Below are 27,033 nucleotides of genomic sequence, written 5' to 3' on the forward strand. Positions count from 1 at the left end.
GCTGTCTCTCTCCAGGGCTTAAAAAACTATAGTGCTAAGTTGATTTTTATCACTCCAAAATAAACTGGTCTGGGAACTAAAATAAGTTGTATGAAGTTCCCTGACCTCAAAGCTTAGATCCCTGCCATTTACAGCACTATTAAGTGTTGCTGACGGGTGCTAGCCTCCCAGCCTGACACCATGTGGTCACCTAACTAGTGAAAGAGTATCATGGTGAGAGACAGTCACTGAACAGGCAGATAAAAGTATCTCCTTTCACCAAATGGTGCTGGGACAACCGGATATCCATATGCAAAAGAATGAAGTTGGATCCCTTCCTCATACTATACACTATAATGAACTCAAAACTGAGCCATGGGCTTCAATGTAAGACCTAAAACTTATAAAACTTTTAGAAGCAAACACAGGAACAAATCTTCATGAACTTGGGTTAGGCAATGGTTTCCTAGCTATGACACTGAAAGCACAAGTGACAAAAGAAAAAAAAAATAGATAAATTGGACTTCATCAAAATTAAAAACTTTTGTACTACAAATAATACTATCAAGAAAGCAAAAAAAACAACCTACAAGACGAGAGAAAATACTTGCAAATCATATATCTGACAAGAGACTTGTATCAGAATATGTAAAAAACTCATAACTCAAAAATAAAAAGGTAAATAATCCAAGTAAAAATGGGCAAAGGATCTGAGTAGACATTTCTCCAAAGAAGATATACAAATGGCAAATAAGCACATGAAAAGATGCTCAACATCATTAGCCATTAGGGAAATGCAAATCAAAACCACAATGAGATACCACTTCACACCCACTAGAATGGCTATTAAAAAAAAACAGATAAGTGTTGGCAAGGAAGAGGAAAACTGGAACCCTCATACATTACTGGCAGGATTGTAAAATGCGGCAACCACTGTGGAAAAGAGTTTGGCAGTTCCTCAAAATATTAAATATAGACTTACCACGTGACCCAGCAATTCCACTTCTAGGTATATACTCAAGACAAATGAAAATGTGAAGTCCACACAAAAACTTGTACACAAATAGTATAGCAGCATTATTCTTAATAGCTGAAAATGGAAACAACCCAAATGTCCATCAACTGATGAATGGATGAATAAAACGCAGTATATCCATACAATAGGACATTATTCAGCAATAAAAAAGAATTAAATTCTGATTCATGCTACAACATGGATGAACCTTGAAATCATGCTAAATGAAAGAAGCCAGTCACGAAAGACCACATGTTGCATGATTCCATTTAAATGAAATGGCCAGAACAGGCAAATCTATAAAGACAGAAAGTAGACTAGTGGTTGTCTGCGACTTGGGGGAAGGGAGAATGGAAAGTGACTGTTAATGGGCACGGAATTTCTTTTTGGGGTGATGAAAATGTTCTAAAACTAGATCGTGGTGATGGTTGCACAACTTTGTGAATATATTAAAAACCATTGAATTATACACTTAAAAGGGTGAATTGTATGCTAGGTGAATTACAACTCAACGAAGCTGTTAAAAAAAACAGACAAAGGAAAGAAAAGGAAAAGGATCTGTGTATGAACTCCACTAGCTGCCCTGCCATCGACTATGGAGGATATTATAGCCACCACTCACTGACTAGCATTAATGTGAAGTGGAGACTGAAGTGGAAAGCCGGGTAGAACATGGAATAAAGCTTAGCCATCTTTGTCCTTGATAGGGATCCATCCCCTAGGTTTGAGGGTGGCTGGAAGATGGTCAAAGGTCTCAGTGACCATTAAGGACAAAATATACTTCCTTTATGCACTGATACCAATGGGGAACTGTCCATTTGGAAAAACAAAAACAAAAACCATCAACTGAAGAAGAGTGCTGCCCAAATTCAGAATGGGGCTTTGGCTTCAAAGGCAAGTTGTTCTTTCCATAACAGTGTAAGCAGGAGAAAATCTGCAGCAGCCCCTGAGATTGGCAAGGCCCCTAGAGCAGTGTCATGACATATCTTGAGCATTTACGTTAGTGACTAGTTGGGTTCACTTGAAGTCACGCATAGCAGCAGGTTTCTGCCCTCAACATTTTGCTCAATTTCAGTACAGGGAAACTGAGGCAAGTGATAGCTCTTCTTAAAGCCAAAGCCTTCTGGAGAAGGATGGTTTGTCCATAGCACTGGTCTCTTGGTCCTTGGCCATGTCCACAGGTGTCCCCACCCCCCTCCAATGTCTGTTTCAGCTGGTTAGATAGATATCTTGGAGGCTCTGCATGTGACCATTCTGTGCTGAGATGATCAACAACAGAAACTCTTTATGGGGATTAAAAAGAAATCACACACCACATCTACTGAAAGTTGGGTCTGAGGGTCATGAAGCTAGGGCCATCTGCCCTAGAGGAACATGAGATTAGACAGGCAAAGAGGGAAACTTGCCATCTCTAATCACTGTCTTCTTCCTAGGAAAATGTGGGCCAGCACAAGGAAGAGAGTCGGAAGGAGTGAAAGATGAGGGAGGAAGGGAAGGAAATCAAACAAAACCAAAACACACCCCAGCCTGGGACTCACTTGCCCTTTGGCCCAGGTTAAGTCCTACAGCTTAGAAAGCCTCTCTATGTGACTGGGAGACTAACCCCATCATGGACATGAGGAAGGTCAGACTACAACCACAAAATCACACTCTTCTATGGGTGTGAGTATAAATGTAAACATATTTCCATTTATATAGACACACAGATTTATAAGGAAGGTTCTGACCTTGCTCTCATTTATCTGCTCTACTTACTTTTGGACTGTTGGATGGGGTTTCACGGTTGCTACAGCTGGCCCGCCTACAGTGGGAGAAGGCTCTTGGTTTTCTGTAGCTTGATTTTCAGGTCGGAATTTCCTACGGATGGGCTTTGATGGGGGCTGAGAATATGGTATGTCCTGTGGATTAAAAACAAAACAAAAACCCCATGAAGTTAAAAAATTAAATGCTCCCTCCCATCATGCCAATGCCCCATGTTCCTCTAGGCCCCACCCCAAGGTCAGGCGTGTGCTCTTTTCAAACTCCACACCCAAGGAGATGTGGGTGACTCAAGGCCTCGCAAGAACTGGAGGGACACAGGCATTAGATTCCAGTGGCCTTTCTTTCTTTTTCTTTTTTCATGCTTGCAGCCTATTACCACTTTTTGTCACCTGGAAGGACACAGGAATCAGAGTCCAGTGGCCCGCCTGCCCTCCCTGCCTGCCTTCTTTTTTTTAAAATGCTGTGTGCATCTCACACCACAGGGCCTTTTCTAACTGAAGACAAAACTGGCCCTTGCCTCCCTTTTGGGCTTTGTGGAATATAAGTTTTGAAATTTGTAAAGGTGTTAGTCATATGCTCATTATTCTCCTACTCCCAATTCCTACACGAAGTCAAGCTCAAGAGCCACAGTGCCTTCTGGAAGGAGACAGCTGACCTGCTTCCTTGGAGGCCCCTGCCTCACCTGTGCTCCCGAGCCCAGGGCCTGCTCTCTTTGATGGGAAGGGCCTGAGAAAATGGGGAAAGACAAGAAGAGGGTGACAAGGTGAAAGGAGAGCACGATGGCTGAGTGGTGCTTACTGAGCAAATGACCCGTGACTCAGTGACACGGGTGGGCTACAGTGAAGACACCGGGATGCAAGAGGAGACCATGGCACAAAGAGCAGGGGAGACTTCCCCACCCCTACAAGGCACTCCTAGCACCTTAGCAGCGTGCAGGGTTCTGCTGACAGCATCTGTCCCTCTCCACCACACCTCCTCATCTTGCCCAAAGCAAGGCCGCCATATTTAGCTGGGAGGTTGAAGAAGAAAGTACAAACTGTCAGTGACATCAAGGTTAAGCCCAGGAGTCATCAAGACCCTAAACTTCACAAAGAACCCCAATTCTAGGAAATGTGAATCATTAACATTCATGTCAGGACATGAAAACTTTAAAAGGGTAGATTTGCTAATGGAGGCAAGAAGCCCAGGGGAGAGGCTCACAATGCCATCACAGTCACACCCTCATGCTGGCCTTACCTTCTTTGTTGGACTACTTTCTGCAGCTTGGGAGGGGGCTCTGTTGAGCTGGGAGTGTAACTCGGCCTCGGACGCTTGTTCAGACTGTAGCAAAAGATCACAGAGAGGAAAAAACGCAAAAATACAACCACCTAAATATATAATGAAGAGCACTTAAGAAAATAATCACTAAGGGAAAATTGATTTAGACCAAATTGCTAGCTGAGCATGGTCAGGTCTGCTGATCCTTGGGAAAAACCTGATAGACCCTGCTATTCTCTCCCATTCCTCCTTCCAGCCTTGTTCAACCTTAGGAAAAGAGTCATGGGAATGTCTTCTATAATTGGACATATGTATTGCTAAAAACTAATGCTTTACAAGCTCAAAGTAAAAATAACAAGGCTTATTGGAAAAATAGGATTGGGAATGAAGTTAAAATTTTAACCTGAGCACTAACAAAAACAACAACCATAATAAAAAACACTGAGATTTTTTAAAAATATATTAAATTCCCAATAAAGAAGCACTCTAGTAGATATAACTCTTTACCTTAAAAAAGGTGGTGGGGGGGTGTAAGCATGATGGAAGGAGTCAACAGAGTGGTTCAGGCTGCCGAGTGGTGTGGAATCAATGAGTAAATGCACCAAGATCAATGAGGACTGCTCCCAAAGCCCTTCAAGACAGAGCAGGTACCACACAGCCAAGCAGAAGAGGCCAGGGAGACTGGGCGCCATGTGCAGCTCTCTATCTCCCCGAGGCTTGCTGTGTTCAGCTGGGCTAGAGTACCTTGCTTTCAGCCGCTACTAGACAGCGATGCAAAACATTAACTCGCTGAGAAGAAAAACCCTCCACATGAACCCATGTGACTTCCACATTATACCAACATCAGTCCTCTATTTACCCACAAACTAATCTGCATCACAGAAACACACACTGCAGCACAACAAACGGCTTCGGCTCGGTGTGCCCGCTTCGTCCCTAACATGGCCCTCTCTCACCTTTTGCGGAGTGCGGCTTTCCTTCCTCTGACTCTACTGAAACAGCTTGTTGCCAAGGGCGCTAATGCTCTCCCATTTGGCAGATTCTAGCTGCCTCTTCTAGTCTATTCACAGACCTTCTGCTCAGCACAGCATCCTTGACCACCCGTAGTCTCCTACTCGTAATCATTCTCTTTCCTGTTTCGACTCCTCTTATCCCTCAGATGCAGGATTTCTCAAGCTTCTGTCTTCCATCCCCCTGCTCCATTTTTCCCTACCTTTTCATTCTTTCCAAAAGTAATCCCACCTGCTCCTGCATTTTCACTGCCCTAGCTAGAAGCCTCGGTTCCCACCCACTCCTCACCTCTTCTAAACCCATTATGCAGGCATTCAGCATGCCTAATTTCTAGTTCCTCCCTCCAGAAAGTTTCTTATAACCTTCTCCTTTCCATTAAGGATAATTGTATTATTATTACCGTTATCATTATTAATAGATACTACAAAACACCAAACACTTACTACGTGCCACACACTGCCCTAGGTGTTTTGCATGGATTGCTGCATTTCGTCATCACAGCCCTAGGAAGTGCTTATTATCCCCATCTTATTAGTGGAGAAATTGAGGTTCAATAAGTTAAGGAACTCACCCAAGATCACACAAATAGCAGGGTCTGAACCCAGGCCTCAGGTTCCAAAGCTGGGTTTGCGACCACTATGCTATACAGCCTCAGGCATTGTTGGGCCTGAGTGTTATTCAAGAAATATTTATTGAAAAGCTACTATAGGCAGGCCCTGTGCTAGCGCTGGTCTTCAAAGATGAACAAGCCCAGACCTCGTTTACAAGGAGCTTGCAGTCTAGCAGGAGAGGCAGAGAAATGACCAGGCAACCATGCTTCAGTGGCATTAGGACGACGGTGGGCAAATATGGGGGTTGCAGGAGCACCGGGCCTTGTGGGTAAGCAAAGACTCAGGTGAAGGTGATGCCCCGGCTGAGACCTGAGTGATAAGCAGGGTGCAGCCAACAAGAAGGGCACTGCATGGGAAGGGTGAGAAGAGAGGCCCAAGGGCCTCCTATGCTCAGACATCTAGAATGTCAGCTTGGGATACCACCAGAACGCTAAGGCCGATCGCCAAGACAGGCACCACGGGAGAAGCAGGTGTGAGGGGGAGCTCACTTTTGGGCATACGGAATTTGAAGCACTTGGGAAACACCCGAGCAAAGCCATCAAGGAGCTATTCACTGTCAGGAGTCTGGGGGATGCAAGCACTCACCCACCTTCCCTGGGGGTTCTGACAAATGGTGTCATATTTCAAGATCCAAGAGCCCAATGTCAGCTCTATTAACTGATTAAAGACCCAAGAAGCCCCTGAATGCAGGCCTTCCCGTGAACTGCGATGAAGAACGCAACTTGGACCTGAGGCCCTTTCTTGCCTTCCACCTGCAAATCTATTGCTTAGAACACGTGTTCTGGCCCCAAGTCTACAAGTGGAGCCCCCTGCAGGGACCACAGGTGTGCATCAACACATCCCACCAGCCAAGCAGAGAGAAAAGGAGTGACAGGCCTTTCAGTTGGTCAGTTCCCCTCCATCATCAGGCAGAGAGAGAAGCGTTTGCCCTAACGCTCCCTTTCCTGGGGGAGATGAGTGAAGGTTTCTTGTGGAAATATTGAGGGAAATGATAAATTGAACCCTCTTCTAAACAAAAATGAGGATTCTCAGCACAGCAAAAGTAGGAGAGTGTCTTTGTCATTGTCTCCGTTTTCTCTTAAACATTTCTAAAAAACAACAACAACAACAGTGGGGTAGGGGTTGGGAAGGATGAGGGAGCAATTGGGAGATGTGTCTGAAAATTTTTTTCCATTTACGAATTTACCTTCTTGAAATTGCATCCAACGGTTTTCTAGCTCTATGACTAGTAACAATTCCTCAGTGTTATGTCAGGCTGAACGTAACCATCAATCTCCTTAGGAAGAAACTCAAGACCTCCCAACCCCTTTCTACTGCTCCATGACTGATTCTAAATCTCAGATTTAGATTCTGATTCTCACTGATTCAACCTCATGAGGGGCCTGGAACACTGCAATCAGTAAGGTCCTGGAAAGGCAGAGCCTCAGCAGAGTTAGAAATTATCCCAGGAAAAGAGATGGGGAAAGAAAACTAGCTTTATGGTGGTAAAAAAAAAAAAAAACCCTAAAGATGAGATTTAGACATGCAAAAGCCCCTCTTCCCAATAAACTGTTTCACTTTTCTTGATGAAAATAGTATGAGGCTTCCATTAGACTTAGCAGCTGGAAAGCAGAACAAACCGCGGAGATTTCTTTGCTATTTCTTCAGACTTTTCTAAGTTAACAATTTTGGGAGAATGATAACCCATGAAAACAAGGGGGTTCAGTGGCTTCCTTTTTCCTTTGTATATTAGACAAAGGGAGAAACAACTCTGCTATCAATATGGACAATATGCCCTTGTCCAAAAGTTTTGGTTGTCTGAACTGAAATCCAATGCCTGAATCTCGCGAAAGAAACAAATATTTGGATTACAAATAATATTGCAAATGGCAGTCCTTCCCTCATGACTCCATGTGTAACAACATGTACCCAGCCAGGATGTGGCAAGCCAAGAAAATACTTTTAGCCAAGATTTCATTAAAACTCAAGCTAAAGTTCCTTTTAAAAATATACATCTTATATTTTAATATTAATACTCCTCTACCCACAAATGAGAAATATTTTTTCATTCTAATTTTGCAATGAAACGCCTGGATAGGTCACATAGATTTGGAAGGTGCTACCACTTAGGATGTGGAGAACTGTTCTGGGGCTTTGCCTATTCCCATGGTTGATGGGACAATATAGCCCCTGCCAGGTGGCTCCCCAGAAATGGACACAGGCCCAAGGAGGCTAAGCATTTTGATTCTTCACCAGAATAAGGGTTCATTCAGTTATTCAATTATACAGATATTTATTTTGTACATCTAATGTGTCACTTTCCAAGAATCCTCATCTCAGGTTCTGCTTCTAGGTAACTGGACCTAAGACATCAGGCAAAGTACTCCCAGAAGAAGGGAGCTAAAGCACTCTAGTGTGCTCTTCCTCGGTCTCTCTCTCTCGGATCACTTGCTCTGGGGGAAGTCAGGTGCTATGTTGTAAGGACACTCAATCAGTGCTAACAAGGGGCCCATGTGGCAAGGAAGTGAGGCCTCCTGCCAACAGCCATGTGGGGGAGCCATCTTAGAAGTGGATCCTCCAGCCCTAGCTGAGCCTTCAGATAACTGCAGCCCTAACAGACATCTTGACTGCGGCCTAATGACAGATCCTGACCCAGAACCACCCTGACTGATTGCTCCTGAATCTCCAACCCACAGAAACTATGAAATAATAAATGTTAGTTATTTTAGGCCTCTAAGAAAAACACTCTAGTATGTCTGGAATTTGGGGTCTAGTAGGGTGGAAAAAGGGTAAACAGTGGAGAAGAATGGGAGAGCCGAAGCTGGAGAAGGGCAGTGGAGTGGATCATACATGGTCTTATAGCTCGCTGTTCTAGATTGTCTATTAGCCACTCGGCACCATTCCCCACTCCTATGCTCTTCCCTACACTGCAGAGGGTAGAAGCCTGGGAACTACATTTATAGAATCTCCTTTCAACAGAGTTCCTTGTTGCTACTGAGAGTCACTCACATGAAACCAAGAAGGTGAAAGAAAACAAGCCATGTTATTGCTCCTCTGGCAGTAGTGGCCAGAAAAGCACGGGTTTCAGCAGTCAAAAGATCTTGTAGCGGCCTTGGGCATGTCCCTGCAAATCATTACTTAGGTGCTGCAGGCAGCCTGAGCATCTCTAGTTGTCTCCTTTAGTTCTTGCAATGTCTTAACTTTCAGAAAGTTGTGGGAAACCTGATAGTGGTGGCCTTCTCTCATCTTTGCTCCTCTAGCACATCTAATTCTTTATGTAAGTACCTAATTCCTTGAATGAAATCTCTTCCACTGTGAAATACTTAGAGTGGTTTCTGTTTTCCTGACTAGATCTTGGGTGATACATCCATCTTGAGGATTTGAGCTTATCCTGAAGGCCATGGGGGCCAGTGAAGGTTTTTAAATAGAGAAGTGATCTGACTAGATTTATATTTTAGAAAGATTATTCTGGATCCAGTGAGTAAAATGTATTGGAAGCAACCCATACTGGGGGAAGGGAACTCAACTAGAAGGCTAAAGAAGAAAACAAGACAAGAGATGATGGTCATTTAAACCAGTGTGGTAGGAGTGGGGATAGACAGATTTGAGAGTTATTTAGACTGGAGACTGGATACATCCTTGGTGATTGGTGAAATGTGGTAAGTGAAAGAAAAGAACCATGACACATGGGATCCAGGTTTTGATTTCAGACAATAGGCAAATGGTTGAGAAAGAAAATAGTTTAAAGCAAAAGGAAAGAAATATGGCAGCATAGTATCTGAACAACATTAAGCAGATCCATCACAAAGCAGTGCTAGAACAATCCATCAAATACAGGTTCCAGGGAAGACCAGTTCCACAAATTGCCTAGAGTAGGGATTGGCAAACTTTTTCTGTAAAGAGCTAGATAGTAAATATTTTCAGTCATCCAGGCCATTCGGTCTCTGGGTCTCCAGGTCTCTGTCGCAAATTTGTAACTCTGCTAACACAGCCGCAGACAATACAAGGAATGGGCGTGGTGTGTTCCAATAAACGTTATTTACAAAAGCAGATGGTGGGATAGATTTGGCGTGTGGGTCACAGTTTGCCAGCCCCTTGTCTAGAAGGAAAAAAAATCTACAGATAAGCTTAGGAAACACTGCACAGTCTATCTCCCTCTCAGAAATTTACAGAGCACATAGCACGTCAATGCTCTGAAATCCTGTCAAGTAAAGGAAGCCACTGCCTTTGCTTAACCCAGCAGTTCCCAAACTTACTTGGCTCCAACTCCTTATTCTCATGTTAACTCCTATTAACATCCAGCAAAACTAAGGTTCTGTGAGGCACATTTTGTGAAACACTTACCTATAGACTGGGTTTTAGAGGAACAAAGGAAAAATACTCTATTTGACTTCAACAAATGCCATGTTCCACACCCAATCCTTCGAGAGCAGCATTCTCCACAGTGGTTGGCAGATTCAACTCCAGGAGCTCCTGCTATACACCCTGCTCCTCTCGCCTTGGCCAAGAGTATGAGGCAGGATGAGGATGGGGTTGCTACCTAGCAAGAAAGGGCTCACTTCCTTCCTCCCTTTTTCTTTTCCTCCCTCCTTCCCTGCAGTAGCAGTTGCTGTTGCCAACCACGTCTCTGCATGAATTTATTTACTGGGCTCCTTTAAACTCTCCTGGACACAAACACAATAAAAATCATTCATTATAATAGTTAAAGCAGATGAAAACAACACTAATAAATTACGGATTTTTTTTTTATAAGTAGCTTAAAAACAACACGTCTCAGATTCCAGTTCCATCCAGGTAGGCTAGCTTTACAAAGGTCCCATAGCTCCCGTGTGAGTCAAAGTGCTCATCACAGATCCCACCAGGGCTACTGCAAAAAACGTCAGATGGTCTTTCTCTAGGCTTCAGTTTTTTTCCTGATCCAATTCACCCTGAACACCATGGAGAAACTAATCTTGTAAAGCACCTTCTCATGAAAACACTTTTTCTCAAAGCCCCTCAATAGGTCCCTAAGGCCTATGGCACACAACACAATCCCTCAGCCAGTTAAAGATCTTCCATCATCTGGCTCCAATTTTCCCCTGCATCATAACTGTGTTAGCTCTCCATACGGAACCCGCTCCAGGCACATAAGTATTACCTGAATCTTCAAACACACCAGAAGTTTCTTCCCAACTCAATTGTATTTATTTTAGACCATCTAGCCCAGTGGTTTCCAGATACAGCTACACAAGAGAATTATCTGGGGAATTTTTATAAATTGCAGACTTTTAGATACTACCCCAGACTTCCCTAATTAGAATCTCCTAGGGGTGGAGCATTAGAAACTTCTATATTAACAAGTTCCCTGGGTGATTTTTAGGTAGCCAGCCAGACTAACTGGGAACCACTGGTGGTCCAAGCTCTTCATTTAAGAAATGAGAAAACCAAGTCTCCAAGGTCCTAGTCTGGAAAAGGCCACAGGTGCTCCAGCAAAAACTGACTAGGTTTCTTAACTGTTTTCTTGTCCATTTACCATGGAGAGAATAGGGAGTGTATGCAATATGGTTCCATAAATAAATATCTGAAGCTGGGCAAAATCTTCAGCAATAAGACTTTTGTTTAAAAGTCAAATTTGCAACAAAAAAAGAATTAAATTTCATTTAAAAAAACAGACTAGTTGCCTAACTAATTGCTAAAGTGTGGATAACTGTGTGTTGTTCTAAGCTTGTAATATTCATGCTGACAGATTAGAAAAAGAAACTCAAGCTTTGTTTATCACCCAAGAATCCAGGCAGATCCCAGGACTAGGAATCACAAAGGCAGTGCCTAAATTCTAGGCAGATGAGCAGACAATCCTGCTGTAGCCTCTAGGGGACCTCCAGCATCTTACTAGTATTCTAAATGTCATTTGGTGCCTAACTTTCACCCAACCCCCATCTCCACTTGGACACGCCAGGAAGCCATGTGGTCAAACCCAGGCATAGAAGATGCAAAACCAACAGCCAGCAGCACACTGGCCACAGCAAACCCCATCACTGCACAATCAGCCTTAGAAAGAACCCAAAGGAATGAATTCTCTGTAAGAATAAATACCAAAATCCATGACCCAAGGCACCTGTGAGAGATAGAAATGGAGCTGAAGTACAGTCACCTGGAGGGCAGGCTCTGTGTCTTGTTTCACTATCATTTTCCTGGTGCCTAAGCTGAATGTCAGCAAACAGCAAGTCCTCTGATCAATGTGTGCAATGAGCTAGTAACAAATCTTCATGTTTCACTGGACAGTCAAGAATTCATCCCACAATAATTAGAGTCACAGAGCACAGCAGTCAAATCCAGGCTTTGCACTTGTTGGTGTATAACCTGGGCATGTGCTTAACCTCTCTGAGCCACAATTTCTTCGTCTGCAAAAGAGGACAATCTGCCCAACTCCTAGCATTATGAAGATTAAGCGAAATATCTGTCTAGAGTGCTAAGAACAATTATACAGTAGCTGTTCAATAATGGCAGCTACGATCATAATTAGGAGTAAAATCACAATTGATTTCCCAGGCATAGGATCTGCTACTGCAAGCAGCAGCCAATTCAACATGAAGGACTTCTTCTCTCTTGCCAAATGATGAAAACCTAGACTGAGAAAGTGCTGACTCAAGTTTAGATTATAAGCAGATCCCATGAAGCAGGCTATCCACATCCAAATTTGTGCCCTGCATATTACTGCTACCAATATTGGAGGGAAGAAATTTTTAAAAATAAAAGCCCTTTCAGACTTGCAGATTCCATGGCTGCCTCAGCACAGACATCTCAGCCAGCTTGCACTGAATGTCTCTGGTGGTCCCCTATGGCAGGCCAATCCAACAGTGGAGACACCCAGGGGAACACTGACAGAGGAGTTCCGGGACAATTTCGATGGAAGTGAATAATCAGTAACTATAATAAGCAACTAGTCCCTGGATACAGTAGTCACATAGTAAAATCCCCTGGGGATTCCTGGAACCCACTGGATCGTGGAAAACATCCATGAGAAACAGATTTACTGTTACAACTAAAGGACTATGGGAGCTGTATTTTGGTATAAAAGACAAATATTTTGACCATGACTAGGGTCTTGTTCTTCTATTTCCAATTTCTAGTAATAGAACAGAGACCTGAGTCAAGTCTGAGCCCCACCCTCATTTCATCACATACCTAAAGCCATATTATAATGCCATCTGCAGAGTCCACAACACGGAGCTCACAGATAAGGTGATCACTGGCAGGATTCTCTTGAGACTCATGTTCCCCACTGGATAAGGTTGAAGAAAGATGCCATATGCATGCCTCTTGCCACATCAAACAGATCTTACTAAAACAGGCACCTACCACCATCACATTCAAAGGCATCTGGTTATGAGGCCTTTAGAAATCCTTTTTGCTGGTCCCCTGCCCCTGAAATGTATAGGCCTGGCAACAATACCTAAAGTATACAAAAATTTCAAAGTGCCTCAAAGTCCTAGCCTAACCCAATATTTTACCACACTTATAATTTTGAATTCCCTTCCCAGTTCCATTGCTCTGTATTAGTGATGGAGTGTTTGAATAATATTTTTTCTAACTACTGATAGCTCATACTTAGACTATGATAAATGCCCCCTTTTGGGTTGACAGGGCCCTTCCTGCATGAGCTATGTCCATCAGAGGAAGGTAGCTTTAAAAAAAATTCAATTAGAAATAGCTGGCTAGACAGGGAGCTATAAAAATTATGTAAGAGTTAGGAACCAGTCATAAAATAAACTCAGTATTGATGAGGATGTGGAACTGAAATGGGAACACTGTTGATGGAGTATAAATCAGTACAAATACTTTATAAAACTGTTTGGCAGTATCCACTAAAGCTGAACATATGTTTACTCTATGACCCAGAAATTCTACTCTTAGGTATATATCCAAGAGAAATGAAAACATACATCCACTCAAAAACTTGCACATGAATATGCATAGCAGCATTACTTATAACTGCTAAAATCTGAAAACTATCCAAATGTCCATCAAGAGTAGAAAACAGTGACATAGTTGTACATACAATGGAATACTATACAGCAATAATCTACAATTACACACAACAATACGGATGAATCACACAAACAGCATTTAAACAAAAGAAGCCAGACACAAGAGTATATAATGCATGGCTCCACTTATGTAAGGTAGAAAACAAGTAAAACTAATCTATGCTATTAGACATCAGAACAGTGGTAACCCTAAGAATAAGGGATAGGAACTAGAAAATAGTATAAGAGGGGCTTTCTGGGGTGCTAGTAATATTCTGTTTCTTGATTTGAGTGATTACACACGTGTGTTCAGCTTGTGAAAATTGAGTTGCACAATGTGTACTTTTCAATATGCATATTAGACTTCAATAAAAAGTTAAAAAATAAATCCAGTAGAGCCAATTTCCTATAATGTCCTTAAAGTGCCACCTAGTGGCACAAATTAAATGTAAACAAGAGGGAAAATTCGTCTCTAGCCACTTCAAAAATATGGCCCAATTTCTAACAGCACATTCCGGGAGCTCTCCCTGGCACACAGAATCCTGACACAAGGATTCAGTGGCAAGCAAAGCTGTCACTACAGAGCACGCTAGTACCAACAAGCCGATGATGATGCACATCTCCCCCCAACTCCGCCTGTGATCAGTTATGGTGGGAGTATTTACAACACAGACTTCAGCAAAGACTACAAATTGGGGCTTTTTCTTTTTTCAGAGAGCTTCACCGGCACACCAGTAGGTGATACCTACAGAACTTGCTGAGCAAAACAGGGTATTCAGGAGGGAGTCAGGAGGAAAGAAATCCATTATCCTGTTTTCCCTGGACATGCTTACTTCCCTCTTCCTCACCTTGAAGGCACGATCTTAGTCTGGTTTCTTCTAATTATGCTTGAGATACAGGGTTGGGAAGGACTACCCGCAGCAAGCCTTTGAAGCTGCCAGTTGAATAAAGGATATTTGCTCAAGGTTTTACTAGTAGTCTGAAAGACAGAGCATCTTCGTCAGATAAAGGTCCTCAAGGCAAAGCTGCAAACTATAGACACAGGCATCACGATCCTGGAGTTAAGGGATGGTGGGTTAAAAGGCTGATGGGGAGGCCTATCTGTCTTTCCACTGATTCTCCTCATGGCCATTATGTACGGAAACAGGCGATGATGTGGATTTGGCCTACAGGCTGTACTTTGCTGACCTCTGATGTAGGCATAGGGCCAGGCTGTGAAAGGTCACAAAGAATATGATTGTTCCACAAGTGGTTTGGTAAGCCAGTGCAGCGCTCATTCTGAGCTCGTGACCACTAACTTCTGGCTATCCTGAGTCTGTTGTTCTAGGTTTGCCACCTAGACCCTGCCTCTGTTTTGCTGGGCCTGCAGTGATAATAATTATAACAGCTAATTGTCATTGAGGGCTGACCATATGCCAGGCACTGTTTTAAGTGCTTTATGAATATCAACTCATTTAATCATCAAACAACCCTATGAGAGCAGACACTACCATTATCCCCACTTTATAGACGATGATACTGAGACACAGAGAGGCTAAGTAACTTTCCCAAAGACACACAGTCAGTAAGAGGCAGAGATAGGATTTAAATTCTGAGCCCAGGTTCTTAATTAGTTAGGCTGCCTCCTGGGCCTGACTTCTGGTTGTCTTCCATTGTCCTTTCCCATTAACACCATAGCACATTTGGGTGCCCTCCCATCCTGTCCCACTTCCACACTTGCTCCTCCCCTGACACTTAGGAGTGCTTCCTGATTTCTGTCACTGTGTGGTGGGGGGATCAAAGAAGAGAAATAAGGCTTCCACTGTTCAGGAACCTAGAAACCAGCCAAACTGACTCCCAGGAAAACACTGGGATATCTTATTAGTTATAAGAAACATGGTGTCCAGCTATTGCCTACAACTATTGACAATAAAGCTTGAGGAAATGGGTTTAAATGAGATACGTGGAAAATGACACAGTTATCTATGTGCCCCATGAGACACTACAGAATGGATGGTGTTAGGCATGACTGCCTTCAGAGGGTGCGGACGGATAAAGGAGCCACAGGATAAGGAGCAAACCACAACATTTGTTCTCCCGTAGTTCTCAGCAAAGTATAGGCTTATTGTAAGCACATTCCATTAACACCTGATGAATTGATTACATGAACTTATGGCATCTTCCTGAAGAATGAGGCTAGCAAAGTAAGCTTTACACAACAATATTATGAGCACAATATAATAAGGAGGGGGAAACCTAAGAAAGAAAACAAGCTACCAGTGGTGGGGTAAAGCTAATTTATTAAGTGGTTTCATAACATAAAATGTATCCCTGATAAAGACAATGTGTCAACTCCGTTGTGAAGAAGACAGAGGTTAAGCAAATAATTCTGAGACGTGGTTGCATACATAGCGTAGTAGGAGGAGCAGGCACTTAGGGGCAAGAGAGCCAGAGTTAGCATCACAGCTTTAACTCTTATTTGCTGTAGGTGACCTTGGGCAAATTCCTCAAGTTCTCTGTGCCTTAGTTTACTTATCTGCAAAATCAGGAAAGCAACAGAACCTACTGCACATGGTTGCTAGGATTAAACAAGTTAGTATTTGTCAAGCCCTTAGAAGAGCATCTGGCACATAAGCACTATACCTGAGTGCTTGATAAATTAATAAAATAAATGAAACAAAGCCTCTATGGTTTGTGTACTTTTGAAATCAATTTTGAAATGTATAAATTATAATGATTTATGATGCAAAAGTTCTGCCTTTTTGTTCCCTTTTAGAAGGCGGGATAAGGGTTACACTTGGCCTTTTGCTACACCAAATATGGTCCACCCACTGACCAAAATGTGAAATCTATTTTGGCCAAGATGAACTTAAGTCTGCACTGGGGAAGGTACCTTAAAAATAAGCATTTTAGCTTAATGTAAGGAAGTACTTCATATTTCCATATTATAATACTTGTCATTTCTTCTTTGATGCATTGGTTTTTTAAGAATATGTTGTCCAATTTCCACATATTAGGGACTCTTCCAGTTTTACTTCTGTTGTTGACTTCCAGCTTCATTCTATTGTGGTCAAAGATACTTTGTATGATTTCAATCTTTCTAAGTTTATTGAGATTTGTTTTGAGGCCTAACACATGGTCTATCCAGTAGAATGTTCCATGTGCACTTGAGAAAAATATGTATTCTGCGTTGTTGGATGGAGTGTGCTATAGATAGGTGTGTGTGGAGTGTGCTATTGTTAGGTCTAGTTGGTTTATAGTGTTGTTCAAGTCCTCTACTTCCTTACTGGTCTCTGTCCAGTCCTTCTATCCATTGTTGAAAGTGAGATACTGACGTCTTATTACTGTAGAACTGTCTATTACTCCTTTCAATTCTGTTGCTTTTTTGCTTCATATATTTTGCGGCTCTGTTGTTAGGTGTGTATATGCTTATAATTTTTTTATCTTCTTAATGGATTGACCCTTTTATCGATACATAATGTCCTTCTACATGTCTTGTAACAATGTTTTTCTTTAAGTCTCTTTTGTCTAATAGTAGTATAGCCACTCCAGCTCTCTTTTGGTTACTATTTGCATGGAATATCTTTTTCCATCCTTCTACTTTCAACCTATTTGTATCATTGGATCTAAAGTGAATCTCTTGTAGACAACATACAGTGGGATATTTTTTTAGTCCATTCAGTCTCTGCCTTTTAATTGGAAATTTTAATCCATTTAATTTAAAGGCAATACCAATAAGGAAAGATTTACTTCTGCTATTTTGCTATTTGTTTTCTATGTGTTATACCTGTTTTGTTCCTCAATTCCTCCATCACTGTCTTCTTTTGTGATTAACTGGTTTTTTTCTAGTGTACCATTTTTATTACCTTATCATTTTTTTCTGTATATTTTTAAGTTTTTTCCTTAGTGGTTACCCTAGGGATTACAGTTAACATTTTAACTTGATAACAATACAGTTTGAATTAGTAACAACTTAATGTCAGTAGTATACAAAACTCTTCCTCCTTTACAGCCCTGCCACCCCCTTATATATTGTCACAAATTACATCTTTATACATATGTGCCCATTAACATAGATTTGTAACTATTGTTTTAAGAATTTCCCTTTTAAATCATATAGGAAAAAAAAGAGGAGTTACCAATCAACAATGCAACACTACTGGGTTTTATATTTACTTCTGTAGCTACCTTTACCCTTCTTCATTTCTTTGGATAGCCTCCAGGAAGTATCTAGTGTCCTTTCATTTCAGCTTGGAGGACTCCTTTTAGCATTTCTTATAGGGCAGGTCTACTAGTGACAAACTCCTTGAGTTTTTGCTTATCTGGAATGTCTCAGTCTCTAGTGACACTATCTGTGGAGGTGTAAAGTGCCTCCCCAGGCTACCTGCTGCCATCAGGTCGGGGTTAGGAGACTGGATTCCCCCTTTGGTCTCTGCTGAAGCCATGTTTGCCAGCTAGGAAGGCACCACCTGCTACCAGGTGAGGGACAAGAGACCAGACTCCCCAGTTGGTCTCTGCTGACACCAAGGGAGGGGCATCCATGGTGTTTGGCTGGGGTAGGGCAGGTATTGCCAAAAAGGTTTATATCCAGCTTGGCTACCCCTTTCCCAGTCCTTTGGCTAGAGAGATTTTTCTCGGGGCTTTTTTTGTCTGCATCTGTTGGTGGTTCAAGGTTGCAGGCTTCCCCAGTGCCCTGTCCATGATACATGGGAGATTTAAAAAAAAAAATCTCAGGGAACTCACTGCCATGCCATTCCTCAAGTCCTGAGGTCCTAGCCAGTCCACTTTCCTCTTTACATCTTTCATCGTCCTTTTTTTTTGGTGAGGGAGACTGGCCATGAGCTAACTTCCTCTTTTTGCTGAGGAAGATTGGCCCTGAGCTAACATCTGTGCACATCTTCCTCTATTTTATATATGGGATGCCGCCACAGCATGGCTTGATGAGCGGTGCGTAGGTCTGCGCCTGGGATCTGAACCCGCAAACCCTGGGCTGCCAAAGCAGAGCATGCGAACTTAACCACTACGCCACTGGGCTGGCCCCTCAAAGTCCTCTTTTATATTATGTCTAGGGTTTTTAGTGATACTTAGCAGGTGAGAGCAGGGAGAAATTAGTCTAAGCCATCTTGTCCCTCAATTGTGTTTTATAATGTTCCATCTATATTTGCAACAAAATTTTTCTCGGACAGAAGAAAACAACACAGAATCAGAGACCTTAAGCACTAGAAGGATCCATCTGGTCTAATCTTCTTATTTTATAAAAGAGGCAGTAGATCCATGAGACTAATTTACTTACTTCCCACAAAGCCATAGAGCTACACAGTAGTAGGGCTAAGAATTAGACCACAGATAGATACGTTCATACAGAGTTGTACAGCTTTCAGTATGTTCTTTTATCATCACAGATGAAGATAAATCCTGGGCCTAGATCTTCTTTCCTTAATCACTGAAATATTCATTTACATACTGTGATTTTCAGCTAATATATACCATGCAATGTAGGACAGAACAGAGTAACACTTTGGAAGAGAATAAAGGTGGCATCTTAGGTGATATATGTTTGTAAACTCTCTTCAGAATAATTACGGAGTTTCTAATACATGAATACATAGAAAAACCACCTCTTGACACATACTAAATTTATATTCTGATGAGTGAAAACTAGATGTTGTATATACTTTTGAAAGGACACAAATATGCTTTATCTACATAGCCAATGTATTAAGGTGATTCGATGACTAATATATATCACATGAGGTCATCTGAACATATTATAGCAAAAGATCTCATAATATTTGATGTATGCCCATTGAGTTTTAATTTGATAAAGAAAAAAGCCATGAAATTTTAGAAGCAGTGACATTTCTATATTATTCATACTTAAAGAATGCTTCTTGCTGTTTTCTCATAGATATCTGAAAGTTGCCAATGAGATAATACTTTATTCTACTCTCTTAAAAATGGATTTAGTATGTGTTTAAAATGGACTCAGTATGCATGTTACATGTTAATCAAATTTACATTTTAGAAATGTATTAAATAACCCTGTAAGAGATTTACATAATCACCGGTAATGCCAAAAAAAGAGAGAGCTCTAAAACTCTTAATTTCTCCCAGGATAATTTACTATTTTGTATCATCAACTGTATATTAACTTATAAAAAGAATACTTGAAATGATAGGATATTAATTTACAAGGACAGGGTATTTTTTTAAAAAAGCATAGAGTGTCAAATATTTCAGAAGAAGTTCAGGGTCTACAACCTGCCATTTGAGTGTATGTGAGCCTCAGTTTTCCTTCCAAATGAAACAAAAGTAGTATTCTATAAAAAATTGTGTCTAATAAAGTTGGCTTTGAAATAGAGCAGCATGCCCAGCATATTCCTATTGAGTTCAGTATCGCCTTAGGGACCTGATTCTAGCCAGATGACAAAGTTAGATGAGAGATTAGCTGAGTGGGCTATGGTTTACTTTCAAGGCCATCTGTGTTCACGGCTAGTCCTTCACAACAGTACACACAGGACCTGAGGCACAGAGCAATTAGTTCTTCCAGCAAGACCTTCCCATCATGCCCTCAGTCATCACAAGAAGCCTGAGACTCCCAAGCTGCCGTGATCTGGGTTCTTGCCCCCACAGGGTCTGAGTACATCCCCTAACCTGACCTCGCACCTCCCACCCTCCCCAACTCAAGAAAGCCTTCCACCGTGCCCTTTAAGAACTCATGGCATAGCATCAACAAATCCCCTATATTCTCAACTTCCTCTTTGAAAGCTTTTTTCCTGTTGCCTTAATTCAGTGCATTGCAATCCTGGCTGCACTTCAGAATCACCTGGGGAGCTTCTTAAAACTCCCAATGCCCAGGCTTCACCTCACACCAAAACCACTGGGGGTGGGACCCAGGCCTCAGTAGGTTTAAAGCTCCCCCAGATGATTCTAGTATGCACAAGGGTGAGCACCGTTGGGCTAAGTGACACCCTGTGCTATCCCCTCAGCGGCTGTTCCCCAGAAAGAACTCTCTTGTCAGGAGGCCCTTCCTCTCCCACAGCTCTGGCACCACTGGGACTCAAGTGAGCAGGCCACTTGCTCTTCACTGCCACCTCTGAACACTAAATTTCTCTCCCCTAAAATCTTCTAGCTTTCCAAATTTCTGGCAGTTTCTTGAACACACAGGGACTTCTGCATGCCTATTTCTTTGCATTTGCTTCTTCTCTACAGTAAAGCTCTGAACCCCTCAGCCATCTAAAAGAAAAGTTCTCTTGTTTCTTTAAAACTCATTTCATGGGTCACCTCAGCCCTTGCATGAAGCCCTCTCGGTCTCTCTAAGCTTAAAAGTATTGATAAAATACTTCCTCCATGGTGCATTCACCCCACAGCGCTATTTCAGTACTCATTACACTGCTAGTGAGGAGCACTCGCCACTATAAGGTGAGAAATTTGAGGTATAAATAGGAAAATTCTGAGCGTATTAGTCTACAGGGAGCCCCAATTCATCAAATCTGGTGCTAATATAAACCTGAAAAGATTATCCTTTGTACCAAAAAATCTTTTCTTTATGGAGGATAATTATACTGAAGCTATGGCTCCATCACAATTGCCATAAGAAAGTTGGCATGAGATCAACACTATTAAAGGGATTTAGCTATTGAGGTACCAAATTCAGTAGGCTCTTAGCAGACAATTGACCTACAGGACAAGCACCAACTCTGTAGATGGCACTTTACTCCATTTATATGCACACAAACAGTGAGCTATTAAGTTGAACTCTCAGTTTAACATTGCTCCATATGAAACAGTTAACTCTAATTGCTTTTTAGTCATTTATGCTATGAACCAGTCTTCTTTTAAAAAATGTGTCACCTCTTCTGAGCTGAGCCAAAATATCATGGCCTGGTCTCTAGCCTGTCCATCCACAGGAAAACATGGGACACAAACCATTTGATTCTTTATATATTCACTTGGTCCTTCTTGATCTCACCTATAGTACGAAAAATAAAAAGATCTGTTTCTTTGAATTTATTCCTTTTCCTAACTCCAGGGCCCTATTTGTATAACTTAATCCAGATGTTCATATCACAGCAGCACTTGGTATAAGTAGGGGCCAGCTAAACTGCATTTTATGCTGAAAACCTATACCTCATCTCTCTCACTTGATAAAAGTAGAGATATACTTTTGGTGTATGTAAAAATGATCTATATACACCTTTATGCATATATCTGCAAATGTACAAACTCTTTTCTCTTACATACTTAAAACCTGGAAGTACATCACTGATTGGCCACAAAGTTTTTCAAATAGTGTTCCTTTTTAGGGAACAAAACATTTTCTTGTTAATTACAATCTAGTCTTGCCCATTTATCAAGTTAAATAATATGAAAATTTAAAATCCAAAAATAATCCAAAATTTTTTTATCTTAATCTCTTCTCAGAGCTACTAATAAACGTGATTTTAATTATACCAGGCTTCCTGGTTTCTCCCCTAGGTACTACAGTTTAAGTCCCATAAAAGAAGTCTCTGCAGTTAAGTATATATACTTTTTTTTCCCAAAGTCAGGTTGATTGTCCATATATATTACAAGGAACATTCGAAGAAAATTTTAACAGAGCAAAAGAAGAATTCAGAATGTTTAAGCTCTCTGTAATAAAACTTGCTGTGAAGTGGTAAAAATGACCTCATGGCAGAACAAGCAAGAAGGAATCAAAAAGCAAGGAAGAAAACATAACAAACTGAATACATGACAATTTGAAATCCCAAGCTAATGTGCAGTAAACTTTTTTTCACATTTTCAACTCTTCTAGGGAAAACTACTGGCATAAAACATAAAAATTTAACTTTAATCACATAACATAGAGATGAGGTAACAGATGAGAGGTTTAGAAATGTTCTTATGAATACCTTAAGGATGGTGTATAATAATGTTTCTTAACCACTAAGCCCTCAGGATATTAATCGGTATTTTATAAATAAAGAGATGAATGGTCACACAAGCTAGGAAATTGCCTTTAACAAAATTGCCCAGGTTTCTTTACTGTAGGACTTCAAAGCCTTTAATGGGCTCATATGCACTGTGAATCTCCCAGAGCGGGTACAGAGGCAGCAGCCTGCAAATTTGTCTTACCACAGAGCCCTATTAACATCTCCCAGAAGACTGTTCTATCACAAGTAGTTTGGGAAAGACTAGAATACATAGGTGCCCCATACAGGTGGTTAGGTGAGTTTCTCCTGGGGCCAATATTAGGAATTTGTCACTTTACAAAGACTAAACACGATCATGTGTTTATTACCCGGAACTTCCTCTGTTGAATATGTGTGTCGCACCTACAGTGAATGAAAGGGGAAGAGTCAGGGGAGAGAAGTGGTGTAGGGATTTTCTGCCTGCATTTCTTACACACCTGTGTCTGTAGTCTGAACTCTCCATAGTTAGGCATCTGAGTTGGAGGCTTGGGCTGAGCGCTGGGCTCACTGTTTACATTGTGATGGGGAATCTGGCAGACAAAGCAGCAGTCTCGTTCATTAACAGTGACTTGAGAATTCCGAGCCCCTGGTCAGATCCTTAGTCACTAAGCCCCAAAGCAGGCAGGAAGCCCACCTCAAGCAGCTCAGATGAGGATTGCTGATAGCAGCAACACAGTTCACAACCAGGAAGTAACTACTGTCACTTGCGCAGCAGGAGAAAGATAAGGAGGCTTGTCACAAAAGCCCTTTCAGACAGGTCTTCTGCACATTCATGCAGGTGGTTCCCAAGCCCCAGTTTGACACCAGCAGCTGGTAGATAAGTGACTCCAGAATGCCCGCTAATTTTGCTGTGACACAGTCCAGGTTTGCTGTCGGTGCAAATCAAGAGCCTCATCTCATCTAGGTCCTCCTTTGGGAGATGTGGTGAAAGCCTCAACTGCCAGTGCAATGGATCACTGTCTTCCTGTGACCCTTTGATGGGTCACAGACATAGACACTTTGACTCCAATGATGGGGAGGGGAGCGACCTTTAGGAGATGGATCTCGGTTTGGGAGCTGGCTCTACTATTACTAGCTATGTCACCTTACGTGACTTGCTTAACCCCTGTATGTTTCAATTTCCTCATCTGTAAAAAAAAAAGGATAATATCAGTACCTACTCCATAGGGCTTTTGTGAAGATTAAATAATGCACTGAAAGAACTTAGCACAATGCTTGGTCTATTGTAGACGCTCAATAAACAGAGCTAATAATTTAAATGAGGAGAAATTATAACAAGGGAAAGGCTTATGATGGAACTAAAGCTTGGCGTTAGATACAAAGCAGGGACTCAATAAATACTTGATTCATGAACCAACATCTCTTAAAGCCAATGCTGGAGTACTGGAAAAGGGCTTCTCACTTGTTTATAAGTGGGTCAGGAAGAACAGGACTTTTTATTATCCTTCAAACTGAAGCAGGAAGCCAATACCTCATGGTATTTGCATCTCAAGGTTGAGTGGATGCTAAAGACCATCTAATTCTCTAAAAGAAGGACAAGCAAATGTTAAAAGGGGTTTCAGTGACCCAGAGAGTTCTGAGATGCACCACATGGAAAAGTATGCTCTGAACTACCCAGAGCAATGAGGTAGAAACTGGGACTGCTTACAGAGAAATTTCCCAACACTTTCTGCCAAAAGTCAGAGAGGATCTTGAAGGAAAGAAAGTTTCTTCAGCAGCAATTAATAAAAGGAAGGATCTGTAGCACCCTTTACCACACTCCACAAATTTGCTGCTTGCTTCTCATTTTCAACTCTGCTAAGAGTGTTGATGAATAAGGCCATAGTAGCACATGTAAATAAGGCAGAATTAATTCACAGGTGAAACAGATTTCGGTGACACACTCTCCCAACTCCTGCTGCTTCAGCTTATTGTTCCAAGGGAAAATAACATCCCCAAGAAAGCACACTGGGCCCAAACCACAGCACTAACTCCATGCTGATGACCATTTATTTTTAGTTTGTGCAGAATTCACACAGCTCCTAAAACACTGATAAAAATATAGGCACCCAGAATGCACATACTACACAGAAAAACCATGTCCTCCACCCCCAATTGGAGAGACGCCCCTTCTTCTACGCCTTTCTCTGTATGAAAACCACATGCAACCCTCTACAGCCATGAGTGCACAAGTACACATTTGTTTGCTTGTTGATTGAGGAAAGTTTCCCTTTTCCACATGAAGTTAGGGGGCTGGTGGATAAGAATAAATTCAACCACTCTCTGCTCTTCGTCCAGATGTCATCTCAGGAACCTAACCAGCCAGTTCTGTGGCGATCAAGCTGGGCAAAGGAAGCACAGTGGTAGGACAACCCTCTACTACCAAACAGTTTACAGAAATCAACATCTGTCTCCTACCTGTGATGGGCAAGGTCTCGGAGGGAGCGCAGGTGGTGGAGGTAACAATCCTGATTTAGTGGCTGAAAAAAACAACACATACTGTTAAGGACCACCAAAAACAAACCAAAACAAAACACCCTTCCACTTGTTAACTGCGAACAGCAAGGGCATTTAACATGTTTAAATTTTTTAAATCCATCTGAAGCCTTTATAAAAAAAAATACATGCTATTTCTAATCTCTTTTTCACTTTCATCGTACCCAAAAGTCAAGTATTTATATAGGCTGTTGTGATTTAGACAGTGTAAAACATTAAGCAAAAGATATCCTTGGATCAAAAAACTGGAACCCAGCATGTGAAAGGCAGTCAATCCCTCATCATTCTGATGTTAATTATTTGGTTTTGAATAATCTAGGCCCTTTGGCTTCTCTCTTATTTCTCCCTAGTTCTGGCCACTACACTGCTCATTAGCTCAGCGGGTAGGCTGCAGAAACTAAGGGAGCCAAAATCCCAACTATGCTGCTCTGCTGCCCTGTAAGGTAGCGGGTCTGATAGCAGCAGGAGAGGTGAAAGTGATGGACTAAAATTATATTTAGGGATTCTTCAAAAATCTGAATTTCCTTTTCTCTCTCTGATCCTTATTATCATGGATAAATAAATCTGCTTTCAAAATAATCTGGCCCCATTTAAAGGATCTTTTGAAACAAAGTTTCAGTCTAATTTGTTTTAAATTTTGTGAGATACAGAGAAAATCTGAGTTAAGCCAAGAACATCTGAATTGTACCTTGACAATGCAAATAAACGTCTGCCAGTGAATTATAAATAAAGCTCATAATCACACACAAGAAATAAGTTTATTATCACACACTGGCAAGTTAACCCACATTCCTTACAAACTCCTTAGAAAAGCACACTGTGCTCTATATCACTGTACGTACTTTATTTGCAAAACTGTAATATGCGTGCTAATATTTGGACAATTTTCTGTGCCTTAAAAATAAATCATAGCAATGTGCCAAAAACATAAAAGTTTTTGCAAATCACTTTTGATTTGACCTAGCTAGATCAGACAAGCCAGAAGATGGAGTTCGGGGCTTTCCACAAAGCTAACTCAGTAATTTCACAGAGATTTTCATTCTGAGCCAGTGCATGGATACAGTACAACCATGTGAGCCCATCAACGATTCCTCTCAATCTGTCTTTCATTAAAATTTATGAAACACATCAGTGGGTCAAAACTACAGAGGTGGTGAGACCTTGAACAGCCTTCAATAACAAAGCACATAGCAGCAGAGAACAACAAAAGCCTCAGAAATTATCCATCTCAGAGCCCCTATTCCACAGGTCCTCACGGACTGGGCCTTTACATTACCAGGTACTTTAAAAACAAAGTGAAAAAACAAACAAAAATCTATACATGCTTTTAAGGGAAAGGCCTGGCACCAGAATAAAGTGCTTGTTAAAATAACCCTTTATTAACAAAAGAGGACTAAGAAATGATAAGCCATTTAATTAAACTGACTTCTGCTTCCAGCCAAAACGGAGTAATAGATATACCCTCCCATTTGAAACAGCCAAAAACAAACATGCTTTTTATATGAAACAACAGTTTAAGACACTAGAACAAAACATATAAAACAACAGTTTTCAAGACACTAGGAAATCAGACAACAAAAGACAGTGATCCCTGAGAGACAGAAAACAAGGTGAGCTGTGTGACTGACTGTCCCTGCTTACTGCCCTGAGAGTTACTAGAAATAGGACCTACATCCTGATTCATGTCTGATTAATTTCATTTTCACTATTATTTAATTTTTTAATGCCTTATTTTTGTAAAAGATGATGTGAGGGTCTGTTTCTGAACATACTTTTGGATAAAATTATATCACCTAGGAATATTAACAGCAGTTTTGTTTCCTCTTTTCAGGACCTTTATTTATTTTTCGGTTTTGATCTTACTTACCCAGCTAGAACATCTACTTTAAAGTTGAATTATAATGGTGATACGGGCATTCTTGTCTTCTCTTGATCTCAAAGGTAATAAGGCTTTCATTATTTCACCATTAAGCATGGTATTTGCTATATGTTTGTTGTAGATACCCTTT

At 41.4% G+C, this 27,033-nt stretch overlaps 1 protein-coding gene across 7 annotated transcripts in view; it reads right to left on the minus strand.

Annotated features, from left to right (window-relative positions):
• Positions 1-27,033, minus strand: part of REPS2 (RALBP1 associated Eps domain containing 2) — a 261,022-nt gene that overhangs the window by 22,131 nt on the left and 211,858 nt on the right. For 6 of the 7 annotated variants that reach the window (XM_087427758.1, XM_014791129.2, XM_087427756.1 and 3 more), the window contains 3 exons: positions 24,947-25,008; positions 3,992-4,075; positions 2,750-2,892 (listed from right to left, as the gene is read on the minus strand). In XM_087427758.1, coding sequence (XP_087283884.1) covers positions 2,750-2,892; positions 3,992-4,075; positions 24,947-25,008 — 289 coding nt within the window. Of the gene's footprint in view, positions 1-2,749; positions 2,893-3,991; positions 4,076-16,071; positions 16,135-22,986; positions 23,080-24,946; positions 25,009-27,033 lie in introns of all 7 variants that reach the window. The other variant, XM_087427760.1, reaches the window with a different exon arrangement.

The sequence above is a fragment of the Ceratotherium simum genome, chromosome X (genome assembly GCF_057802395.1).
Source record: "Ceratotherium simum simum isolate JZ-2026a chromosome X, ASM5780239v1, whole genome shotgun sequence".
Classification (NCBI taxonomy): domain Eukaryota; kingdom Metazoa; phylum Chordata; class Mammalia; order Perissodactyla; family Rhinocerotidae; genus Ceratotherium; species Ceratotherium simum.